The sequence below is a fragment of the Diabrotica virgifera genome, chromosome 3 (assembly GCF_917563875.1).
Source record: "Diabrotica virgifera virgifera chromosome 3, PGI_DIABVI_V3a".
Taxonomy (NCBI): Eukaryota; Metazoa; Arthropoda; class Insecta; order Coleoptera; family Chrysomelidae; genus Diabrotica; species Diabrotica virgifera.
In genome coordinates, this window is record NC_065445.1 from 6,716,065 (window position 1) to 6,728,746 (window position 12,682).

At 32.4% G+C, this 12,682-nt stretch overlaps 1 protein-coding gene across 1 annotated transcript in view; it reads left to right on the forward strand.

The window, feature by feature from the left end:
• The first annotated feature begins 7 nt into the window (after window positions 1-7).
• The window catches only part of LOC114334425 (uncharacterized), a 60,782-nt gene continuing 48,107 nt past the window's right edge, over window positions 8-12,682 (forward strand). The window contains exons 1-4 of the mRNA XM_028284462.2: window positions 8-158; window positions 4,011-8,715; window positions 10,854-10,886; window positions 11,596-11,746. Of these exons, the coding sequence (XP_028140263.2) occupies window positions 4,013-8,715; window positions 10,854-10,886; window positions 11,596-11,746 (4,887 nt within the window). The 5' untranslated portion in view covers window positions 8-158; window positions 4,011-4,012. The remainder of the gene's footprint in view (window positions 159-4,010; window positions 8,716-10,853; window positions 10,887-11,595; window positions 11,747-12,682) is intronic.

Below are 12,682 nucleotides of genomic sequence, written 5' to 3' on the forward strand. Positions count from 1 at the left end.
GCAATTAAAACCTAACCTACACCTACAGATACGTGATACGTCGGATACGTCCATGTTTAATAGAAAGTTTTACTGTTCAAGTATTAAATAAGTGATAAAAGTGTGAGTGAATATAAAACCATTTAGCATTCAAGATTATTAAAAGTTATTTCCCACAGGTATGTACAGGAAATTGTGTATTTGTAAGATAAAATATTTTGTGGATTTGGCTCAGTGGATCGTGCATGACATTCACACTCTAGAGGTCCTGAGTTCAAATCCCTGGATTCATAAACTTTTTATTATTATTAATGTTAAATTAAATTTATATCTTTACATTTTATTATACCTAAATTGAATTTGATTAAAAATTTGTTAACATGTTTCATTTTTTTTAACACCAGGTAGGGCATTTTATCTTTTTACTCAGTTTTATTACCCCTATTTTTCAACACAAAACTTAAAATTTGAACTAGATTATTGCTGCTTAAATCCATTTTCAATTATATAAGTGATTTAAAGAAAAATAATTTGGATAACAATATAGAGCAAAACAATTATTGATGGGTTATTTAATTTTATCACAGTTCATTTAAATTTTATTTTGTCCTTTTTTATTTAAATTTCTATTCCTTTCAGATTTTTTATTTCAATATGCACAAATCTTTTGATTTGTTTAATATATATAAGACATTGAAGTCGTTTCTTATCTTTGCGATTGGTTCGATTTGTCTTTCCTATAAGTATTTGTTCATTGTTTGCACGTTGAGGTATTTGAATATGTTTACTTGTTTTTTCATTGTATTCCATTGGTTTTTACTATTTATTCGCTCATACTTATCAGTCATGTTTCAATTTTTCCCATTGTTTTATTCTCATTTTCTCCAGATTCTGTCTTACTGCACCTTTCGTAGTTGTATTTATGGCTCCATTTGTTTCTCAAGCTAACTCTGCAATGACAATGTATAATGTGATAGATTTTGCTTTGTACTCAGGTCTGTAGACTGAAGTATGTCTCAAAAGACCCGGTGACAATAATAACGGAGGAAGCCGAAATCACAGAGGAATATCTAAGTGTTGTTCGATAAAATTCAAGCAGGAGAGGAGATTCCAGATGAGTGAAATTTATCATGCATGCCCTCCATTTTAAAAAAAGGTGACAAAAGGTCAACAATTAATTATAGAGGGATCAGTGACAATCAGTGTAACGCCTTCAATGGCACGGATCATTTCCACAGTTATAAAAGAAAAAATAAAAAGGATGTGGACCATTATGGCGTAGAACAAGCTAGATTCTGAAAAGCCAGATCATATCTAGATAATATATTCATCATGAAACAAGTGATAGACAACAACAAAGAGAAAGCGATTGAAACCCATATGACCTTTATCAACTTGGAGAAAGCATATGATTGAGTTCCCAGAAAGAAACTGAGGGAAGCAATGAGAAGAATAAAGAAAAACAAAAGGAAACAAAAAAAGATCTTTCAGAGCATAATACTGAATATTACCCTATATGAAGCAGAAGCATGGCCAATGACACTAACAATTGAAATGGGCTTTATGAGAAGATGTCCACAAATCACCAGAGAGGATCGAATGAGAACAGAGGAAATATGGAACAGAATGAAAGAAGAATGCTCATTTACAAAAAAAGTTGGAAAACAGGGTCCTGCAGTGGTATGGGCGTGTACAAAGAATGCCAGAGTACAGGTGGCTGAAAAGAATATTGGATTGGGACCCTCCAGGAAGAAATGGAGAGAAATACCTGCTACAAGATGGAAAACATAATAAGAAATGTAGTGCAGTCACTGAAGGTGGATATGAGCTATTACCTCCGATTTCGTTGAACCTCCATAGATTTGCATGAAAATTGGTGAGTGGTTAGATGATATCTCAAGGAACAAAGGTGACATGGTGCCAACTTGCGCTTTTACCCTGGGGGTGGATGCCACCCCTTCTCGGGGGTGAAAATTATTTTGTTGAAAATAACCCCATAATTCGATAGAGGGACAAATTATAAGCAAAATCTTTTATATAAAGTTATTAAAATAAATCAAAACTTTTTAAGTTATTGAAGATCAAAGATTTTAATTTTTCATGAGAAAAATGCATGTTTTTAACTGATTTTTCATCAATAACTGAAAAACTATAAGTTTTTACAGAAAAGGTATTACCAAAATTGGAACTAATAAAATACGAAATAAACCCTTTACTAGAAAAACCTTTTAATGTTAACTAGAAGTGAGTTATATGTAATTGAATATACATTTTTTTCGGCCAGTAAAAAAATCGTAAGTATTCAAGCTGAAATAACGGGAAAATGATGCATTTTGTAACATAAACTTAATAAACATTTGTCAAAGTAATTAAAAATATCTATCAAATGGGCCCCCGAAAATGTTGATAGCATTAAAATTTATGCACCAAAATTTTTTCAAAATTTATCTTTTAAAAATTTTTCCAAAAAATGTTACGGTTTTTTTAATAACTCCGTTTGTTTTTACGATATCAGATTTGTCTAAAAACCGTTTGAAAGTTAATTCCAAGGGCTATTTAACCACGTTGAAATTAGTCTTTTAGACCCTTACTTTTTTAAAAAATAAAAGGTTAAATGGCCCCGGCTGCATGGTTTTCACAGCAAAATTTAAGATTTAAACGTTTCTATCTCGGTTATTTTTTACCCTATGAAAATAGTAAAACAAGTAAAATATTTAACACCGAAAAAACTAAAATTTGAATATATATATCATTTTTACGTATATTGAGCATTTTTGGAGTTATTATCAAAAGAATATGAAAATTACAATAATTTTAAAAATTATGATTTTTTTAAATTATACCTTTTTTTCAAAAATATGCATTCTAAACCGGTAAAAATTATTAAAATCATTACTTATGCTAATATAAAGAAGTTCTTGTAAGGATTACTATAAATTTTAATTTTTGTGGAAATGGCGTATGTTTTATTTCTCATTTTTTCCTAAAAAAAATCGAAAGGGTTCTTTTATTTTCATCATAACTTGCTTAATTTTGACGCTATTAACTTGTTCTGAAGCTCATTTAATAGGTATTTCAAATTACGTTGACAAATAATTAGCAGGTATATTTTATACATTACATCGTTTTCCCGTTATTTAAGCTTGAATACTTAGATTTGGGCACTCGTCGAAAAAATACACATTCAGTTGCCAATAACTCACTTTGAACTAACATTAGTTTAGTTCTTTAAGTGAGGAATGAATTCAGTTTTTTATTATCATAAATTTCAGTAATAATAACTATCTTGTAAAAACTTATAGTTTTTGAGTTATACGTGAAAATCCGATTTAAAACATGCATTTTTTTACAAAAAAATAAAATCTTTGGTCTTTAATAACTCAAAAAGTGTTGATTTATATTAATAACTTTATATAACAAATGTTGCTTATAATTTATCCCTCTATCGATTTATGGTATTATTTTTAATAAAATAATTTTCAGCTCCGAGAAGGGGTGGCATGCACCCCCAGGGTAAAAGCGCAAGTTGGCATCATGTCACCTTTGTTCCTTAAGGTATCCTCTAATTACTCACCAATTTTAATGAAAATCGATAGAGGTTCAACGAAATCGGAGGTGAAAACCTTCAGTGACTCCACTAATGCTATTATAGATAGAGACCTCAGAGAAGGTGAGTGGGAGAAAAAAAATGCTGTGGAGGATGAAAACAGCAAACTTATAATGGGAAAAAGCCAAAGAAGGATTTTGCTTTTCCTCATCAGTACTTTGGTAACTTCCTTTCTTTTATTGGTACCATGTTTCCCTTCTTTACGTGACTATTAGTGGCCTATAGTAGTGTAGATTTTTATTTGGTATCTAGTGAGTACATGTTGTTAATATTGCTTTGGTTGACCCTCTATTTAGCCTCTTGTTAATTTTGTAGATGTATGATTTACATGTTTGGCATTTTATTTTTTTACTTGAAATTTCTATTCTTGTTTTATTTATTTTCAAAAACGATAATTTTTCTTGTATGTACAACTTTCTTTCAGATATGGATAAAAAGAATAAAAAATCTGGAAGCAAGCAAATTTTTATCATCACTCCCGATGAATTAGCCAGACTTGGAATTTTAGCGCAGCTATCCAGTGCCGCAGTAAGCGCCAAGCCTGCTGAAGATACCACACCTAGTCCATCAACTTCAAAAAGTGTAGACAAAATCACTGAAACTCCTGACATTTGTAACATCTTAAGAACAGCTCTGAAGAAAAAACTTACAGCCAAAAATCCAACTGACCATCAAACACAAGAGTTATCAGTAAAACAGAAAATTGGTAAGAAGATTAGAACTAAGGTACTATCTGGAGAACTAGAATTGTCAGGGCCAACTCAAGAAACACATGTTACAGTACCAAAGACAACTAATAAATCTTCAAATAAAACTGTAAGTGTTATTAGTAATACTGCAGTCAACTTAAGCAAGGATACCATACACAAGATTGTAAGTCACGCCCCAATAAAATCTGAGATTGTAGATAAAGATGGTAAACAATCCAATCATGCAAAAATTACACCAATTATATCAAAAATCAAGAAAGGAAAAACGGATAATTCTGAAACCATACTTCCTTTATCTACTGTGAATCTGAAGATGAAGAAACCAACTCATAATGTATCAAAAATCAGGGAAGAAAAAACTACAAAACCACATACTGAAGAGCTAGAGCATAGCATCAAAACAAATAGAATAACAAATGAAATCGATAAAGCAGATCATGATGATAAAAGTAATAAAATAGTTGAAAAGAAAGACAGAGAACTTAATAAACCTATTAAGAGAGACAGAAAAGGAAATCTTAACAAACAAACACAAATTCAAGAAGTAGTAGTACACGCATCACCAGACACAGACATAATAACAAGCATTGTTGAACATCCTCATAAGAAAAACAAATCAAAAAAGGTATCATCAACAGAAAGCGAATCTCGTATTAGTGATTCATATATTATTGAACCTGTTGAACAGTGTCTTGACTTAAGGAATAAATCTAATGAACTGCTTCAAGGAAAAATAGACAGAACTCAGTGTGATGTGTTCGTTAAAGAGTCTAGAAGACCTAGACTTACTGTTACAGACAAAACGTTGATCAGAAACACATCTATAAGGCGATCTCTTTCACGCAAACCACCTAAACTGGTTGATAAAACAATTGATAAATTAGATTTTAAACAAATAAATATTATTCCACTCGGATCAAAGAATACTGCAACAGAAACAGAATTACATGAAACTGCTGACACAGATTTTAAATGTACAGAAATAATTTCTGAAGAGAAAAATTTAGATGGTAAGAGAAAATCTGAAAGTCCAAAAGAACCCTCAGTACATCAAGAAGAATTGAAAACAGTATTAAGAGCTCCAGTTGTTACTTCATCAAGAGGGATGAATACTTCTGTAGATGTAGATGAGAGCTGTGAAAAACCTGCCAAGAAAAAAGGAGCTAGAAAGTCCAAGAATCTGGTGGTACCGAAATTTGAACTTAAAAAATACATTAGTGACAAGAAAGAAACTGAATTAATACCCATCACACCAGTGAATGCTATAGAATTAGTACAACAATCTGGAGATATAGTCACCACCTCTATAGATAACTCAATAGAAGTATTTAGTACCTGTACACAACGCGATAAAAGCTGTGAAAAATCTTCTAAGGAAAAAGGAAGTAGAAAGTCTAAGAATTTGGTGGTTTCGCATGAAAAAAACTCAGAAGATATTAGTGAATCCAAAAAAAGTGAATTAGTACTCATCACACCAGTAAGTGCTATAGAAATAGTGCAAAAATCTATAGATACATGTACCACCTCTATAGATAACTCAGTAAAAGTAGCCGACACCTGTGTACAAGGTATTGGGAGCCGTGAAAAACCTGCTAAGAAAAAAGGAGATAAAAAGTCTAATAATCCGGTAGTACTGGAAGATGAACCCCAGAAAAGCTTAGAAGACATTACTGAAGAGAAAAAAACTGAATTAGTACCCATCACTGCAGTGACTGCTATAGGAATAGTGCAAAAATCTGTAGATACACCTACCACTTCTATAGATAACTCAGTAAAAGTACTCAACACTTGTGTACAAGTAGATGAGAGCTGCAAAGAACCTGCTAAGAAAAAAGGGGGTAAAAAGTCTAAGAATTTGGTGGTAGCGGAATTTGAACCTGAAAAAAATATTAGCGACAAGAAAGAAACTGAAGTAGTACATGTCACTGCCGTAAATAGTATAGAAAGAACGCAAAAAACGGAAGATATTCCCACCAGTTCTACAGATAACTCAATAAGAACACTTACTACCCGTGTACAATTAGATGAGAGCTGTGAAAAACCCGCTCAGAAAAAAGAAGGTAGAAAGTCTAAGAACCCGAAGGTACCGGAAGTTGAACCTGAAAAAACTTTAGAAGACATTAGTGACAAGAAAGAAATGGAATTAATACCCATCACAGCAGTGACTACAGAAATAGTGCAAAAATCTGGAGATACATCTTCCACCTCTCTAGATAACTCAGAAAAAGTACTCAACACCCATGTACAAGAAGAGAAGAGCTGTAAAGAATCTGCTAAGAAAAAAGGAAGAAGAAAGTCGAAAAATCTGGTGGTACCTGAAGTTGAACTTGATAAAAACTTAAAAGACATTGGTGCAAAGAAAGATACTGAACTAGTTCCTATCATTGGAGGCAATGATATAGAGGTAATGCAAAAATCTGGGGATACACATAGCACCTCTACAGCTAATTCAGTTAAATTACTCAATACCTCTGTACAAGTACATGAGATCTGCAAAGAGCCTGATAAGAAAAAAGGAGGTAGAAAGTCTAAGAATCTGGTAGTTGCACCTGAAAAAAACCTAAAAGAAATCAGCAAAAAGAAAGAAACTGAACCAGTACCCAACACTGCAGTAAATGCTATAGAAATATTGCAAAAATCTGGAGATACGTCTACTATCTCTACAGATAACTCAGTAAAAATACTTAACACCCTTGTACAAATAGATGAGAGCTGTGAAATACCTGCTAAGAAAAAAGGGGGTAGAAGGTCTAAGAATCTGGTAGTACCGGAAGTTGAACCTGAAAAAGACTTAGAGGACATTAGTGAAAATAAAGAAACTGAATTATTACCCGTTACTGCAGTAAATGCTACGGAAATAGTACAAATATCTGGAGATACACCTATCAGCTCTATAGATAACTCAGTAAATGTACTCAACACCTGTGTACAAGTAGATGAGAGCTGCCAAAAACCTGCTAACACAAAAGGAGGTAGAAAGTCTAAGAATCTAAAGAAACTAGTACCCATCACTGCAGTAAACGCTATAGACATAGTGCAAAAATCTGGAAATATATCTACGACCCCTATAGATACCTCTGTAAAAGTACTCAATACCTGTGTACAAGTAGACGAAAGCTATGAAAAATCTCCTAAGAAAAAAGGAGGTAGAAAGTCAAAGAATTTGGTGGTACTGGAATCTAGACCTATAGGAAACATTGGTAAAGATTATATTGACATAATTGCTGAACAACTCGTAGAAAAGAAAAACTTATATGATGACAGCGACAAGAAAGAAATCGAAGCAGTACCCAAAATTTTGGAAAGTACTTCATTTGGAGCTCAAAAAACTGAACAAGTATCCACAAGTTCAATGGATAATTCCATAAGCAGAATAAAAGTAAATGACAGCTCTGAAACATCTGCTAAGAAAAAACGCGGCAAAAAATCTCAGAGTCTAGTGGTACCAGAAGTCGGATCTGGTGGAAATACTGATCATAATATAGTTACAGAAGAACCTATCGAAGATAGAAATCTAAAAAATCATGACAAAAAGGAAAAAACCGAATCTAGTACAATACAAAAAACTGGAGATGCTAAAGAACAAGATATAGGTAGAAATTACGAAGAACCTGCTAAGAAAAAAGGCAGAAAATCTAATAATCTAGTAGTACCAAATATGATCAACAAAACAGGTATGAATATTGAGCTATCTGTTGAAAAATCAGGCCACTTAAACAACGAAACCAAAGGAATAAATATCGCTACAATTAGTACGACTGACCAAGCAGAAAATAATCATAATAACATTGAAAAAAGCGGTAAGAAAAAAAGAGAACGAAGGAGGAAAAATGTATGGTTAACAGGAATTGAATCCGTCAATCAGTCTTTCATTACTGACGAAGAAGATACCTCTACCTTCGATATAAGTATTGAAGAAACCGATCAAAATGAGGAACTGGCTACTGATGTATCTGTTAGTGAAACAAGTATCGAACAACCAACTAAAAAGAGGAGGGGAAGACCTCCAAAAGGCGATAGTCCGGCGCCGGTAACTACTGATCCTGAGCCGACTGTTAAATACCACGTAGAAGAGTCCAAGAGGGGTAGAAAACGGGCAAAAATAAACTATTTGGAAGTTGAGATGATGGGTCAAGAAACTCAGAGTGTTACTACAAAAAGAAAAAGAAAAGCAACTGAAACGTTTGATACAGAGCCAACTAAAAAGAAGCGTGATAAAGAACCGGATACTGATTATAAAGTTGAGGAAGACAAGGAAGTTATCGATGAAGCCAGTAACAGTAATGAAGTTGCCGACTCAGATAAACCAGCTAAGGATAAAAGGAAGTATGCTTGGAACGGGAACACGGTGAAGATGTATAGCCAAATGTTTTCTGCTCTTCAGGATAATCCAGTTGGTGAACAGAGTGCAGTAGCCATGTAAGTTTTATGTTTTACTTCGTTTACATTTTGTTTCAATTTTAGTTTTTAAATGAATCATAGTACAGTCTCCTCCATGAATATACCTATGACTGTTTTGGATTATCGCGACAACGAGTATTTTACTGTGCAACATACGAAGATTGTATGTACGAAAGTAAATTGCTCTAGTATTTCAGTAAAATTCAAAACAGTCGTACCTATGTTCATGTAATAGACTATATCAATCTATGTTACGTAACAAGAATTATGATATATTAGTAAACTTTTTCCATTGTCCATTCCAATATGTTCAATCTCAAATTAATCCCTTAATTTGTAATCCCACATTATTCTTAACTTCCTAAACTTTTATAGTTTCACCGTGTATAATTGAAACATTGGAAAACATATCGAGTAATATTTTAATTCTTAGAGTCCAGTGAACTTTCTGCAACCTAAATAAATTGCCAAATCGTGATATTTCCATTTATATTTCATAGTTTTCGAGGCAGCAATAGCTGCCTCGATTAAACTGTAGTTTGCAAGTTCATAGTTCTTGTTACCATGCAAGTTATTGATGATTTGATGCTTATTTGATCCTTAAAAAACTTTTCGAAAGATGTCTAAATGGAGAAAAAATACCAGATGAATGGCTAACATCACATATTACTCCCATACATAAGAAGGGACCTAAAAATAACCTAAAAAACTATAGGGTAATCGCAGTCATCAGCACCATTGGAAGATTATACTCCAGGATATTAAGAAATGAAATAGAACAAGAAATTCAAGGAAAGCAAGCTGAAGAACAAGCTGGTTTTCGTGCGGGACGTTCAACGGTAGACAATCTCTTCACTTTAAAAATAGCACTAGAAAAAAGAATACAGAGAAATCAGGAAACTCACTTCGCTCTTATCGACCTAGAAAAAGCCTATGATAGTGTCCTAATAATAGAACTATGGAACTGAATGAAAGACATCGGTATCGATGGAAAACTCATACAAGCAACTAAAATGTTATATGAGACCACTAACATCAGAATCAAAAACGGCAAAAATTTCACTGAGGCATTTAATACTTCAAAAGGCCTCCGACAAGGATGTTGTCTATCTCCCACTCTCTTTAAAATATACCTTGATCAATCCTTACAGAGGTGGACAAAAGTTAGAAAACCGATTGGACTGGACGTGGGAGACGACTCCCTATTTACATTATACTTTAAGGACGACCAAGTTGTTATAGCCCAAGATCAAAATGACTTAGCTATATGATACGGAAGCTAAATGAACATTACCAACAGGTAGGATTAGTAATAAATATGGACAAGTTAGAATACTTCATAGTGTGAAACGAAGACATTGAAAACCTACCATTGAAACAAGGACATATTGTTGGTGTGAAACAAGCAAATATTTGGGAGCTTTATTTAACAAACGAGGAAATAGTGAAGATGAAATACAACACAGGATCAATAAAGGTAGATCACTAGATCCCTCAATTCAATTTTATGGGACAAAGATATCAGGAAGGAAACAAAGAGAAGAATATATGAAAGTATAATGAAGAGCGCTACAATCTACGTTGCAGAAGTTTGGGACATAAGTGCAAGAAATAAAAAAAGCTACTTAGTACAGAAATGGACTTTTTGAGGAGAAGTTGTCAGGTTTCGAGATTAGAACATGTAAAAAATGAAACAATTAGAGAACATATGAAGGTGGAAAAAACTATAATAGACGATATTGAAAAGAGATAGCTGACATGGTTCGGTCACGTTAAAGGAATGAATGAGACTCGCTGGCCGAGAAAAATATTAAGAGTCGGTCCCACCGGAGAGAAGAAAAAGAGGACGACCACGGAGAAGCTGGAGGGACAATATTCAGGAGGCAATGGATTCGAGGCAATTAGATGAAGATATGTGTTACTATAGAAAAAATTGGAAGTTGGGTATGGAGAGGCGGCGACAGCCGTAGAAATCCATTATATATAAAATATGTACTTTAATTTAAAATAATTAAAAAATTAAAAATTTCAAACCATACCACTCCTTATACCGCGTTTAACCCATTGGAAATTAAAATGTGGGTTACTTTTTATACATACTGTAAATTCGAAAGTTCGTAGCTGTTTAATTATAAAAATTTTATTTAATTTTTCAGCCCTGCATCCCGATATAGAGGTCGTCCCAGAAAGTAAGTAAATTTGTAAATTCAATATTTAAATTACAAAGGCATTTCGTTGAACTTCCATCGATTTTCATGAAAATTTGTGAATATTTAGAAGATACCTCAAGAAACAAAAGTGATAATATGGTGCCAACTTGAGCTTTAACACTGGGGGTGGATGCCACCTCTTCCCGGGTGTGAAAATTATTTTATTAAAAATATCCTCATAAATCGATAGAGGGACAAATTCTAAGCAAAATTTGTTATGTCAAATTATTAAACTACATAAATACTTTTTGAGTTATTAAAGCTCAAAGAATTTAATTTTTCGTAAAAAAATGCGTGTGTTAAAGAAGTTTTTCATAAAAAACTCAAACTTGTTTTTACAAAAAAAAGTTTTAAAAAGAATTTAATTTTTCGTAAAAAAATGCGTGTGTTAAAGAAGTTTTTCATAAAAAACTCATAAACTTGTTTTTACAAAAAAATATTACCAAAATTAATAAAAAATCAAATAAATTTTTGACTTGAAAAACCTTTTAATATTAATTCAAAGGGAATTATAGGTAATTGAATGTATATTATTTTTTTCGGCAAGTACTTAAATGTAAGTACTTAAGCTTAAATAACGGGAAAATTTTGATAGCATTAAAGTTAAGCAAGTTATTGGTACACATTTTATCAAAAATTGATTGCTATCTTTTTCAATTCAAAGCTAAACATTGATTGATATTTGTAGAGATAATGACGTGAATCGGTCTCTAGTTTGCGATGAACAAGACCAAGTGACATGTGCTATTTGTCGAGAAATTTTACCATATGAGGATTGGTCCGATCATAATGTAGACAGACACTACAATTTGGCCTGGCGAGCAGGAGAAGTTCAGTTGGTAAGTACATCTAATTTTATCTAGTTAATTTTACTATAATATTAATAAATGTTGTTCTGAAGCTATTTCCTTGTGGCATTTTTATAATTAAGAATTTTCTATGGGAAATAAGCCACAATTTTACTGAAAAATGAATGTATTAACGTTTCGAAGCCCAAATCGGGTTTCGTTGTCAAAATACAAAATACTATTAAAATAAACAAAAATGTTGTTGCTAAGTAAAAAAATTCTTCTAATAATTTATTTAATCTGACTCATTTATATTGGCAATTCAGACGTATATTATAATAAACGTTAATATATTCATTTTTCAGTAAAAAATATTAATAAATATAATATTAATAACAGTTAATTAAACTATTTAATACATCAGTTGACCTACAAGGTGTCATTACCAAAATTCTGGATATAATTCCTTATTTTTTACAAAACTATCAAAATTGGCGCACTCCTTATAGGCGAGCGGCAGGCACCCCCAAAATGACCAGGTACTGACTACAGAGAGATGAATGGTAAATTTTAGACATACTGTATGCTTTGGACGGTGCTGAAAACGAAAATGAGATTTACATATTTTGAATTTCATGTGGGGGAACATTGTCAAAATCGCAATTTTATCCTAAAAATAAAAAATAATAAAACCACGTTTTTTCGCGTTTACCTCGCTACAACTCTGTTCAATTTTAATATTTTTTTTCTGAAATTTTTACAGTACATATATAGCACTAACATTTGTGAAGACAACGGTACCTGCTTCAAGCTTTAATTCTTATTCTGATAAAGGTTATGAATTTTTCAAAGAAAAAGGTGCGGATTTGTGCATTGCAAAATTTAATCGCAAAATTGAGTGACGAAATTTACAACTTTGCCTTTTAATCACGTTTTTGTTAAAATAAACAGTACAAAGATTTCTAAAAAAAATTGGATCAAAATGTT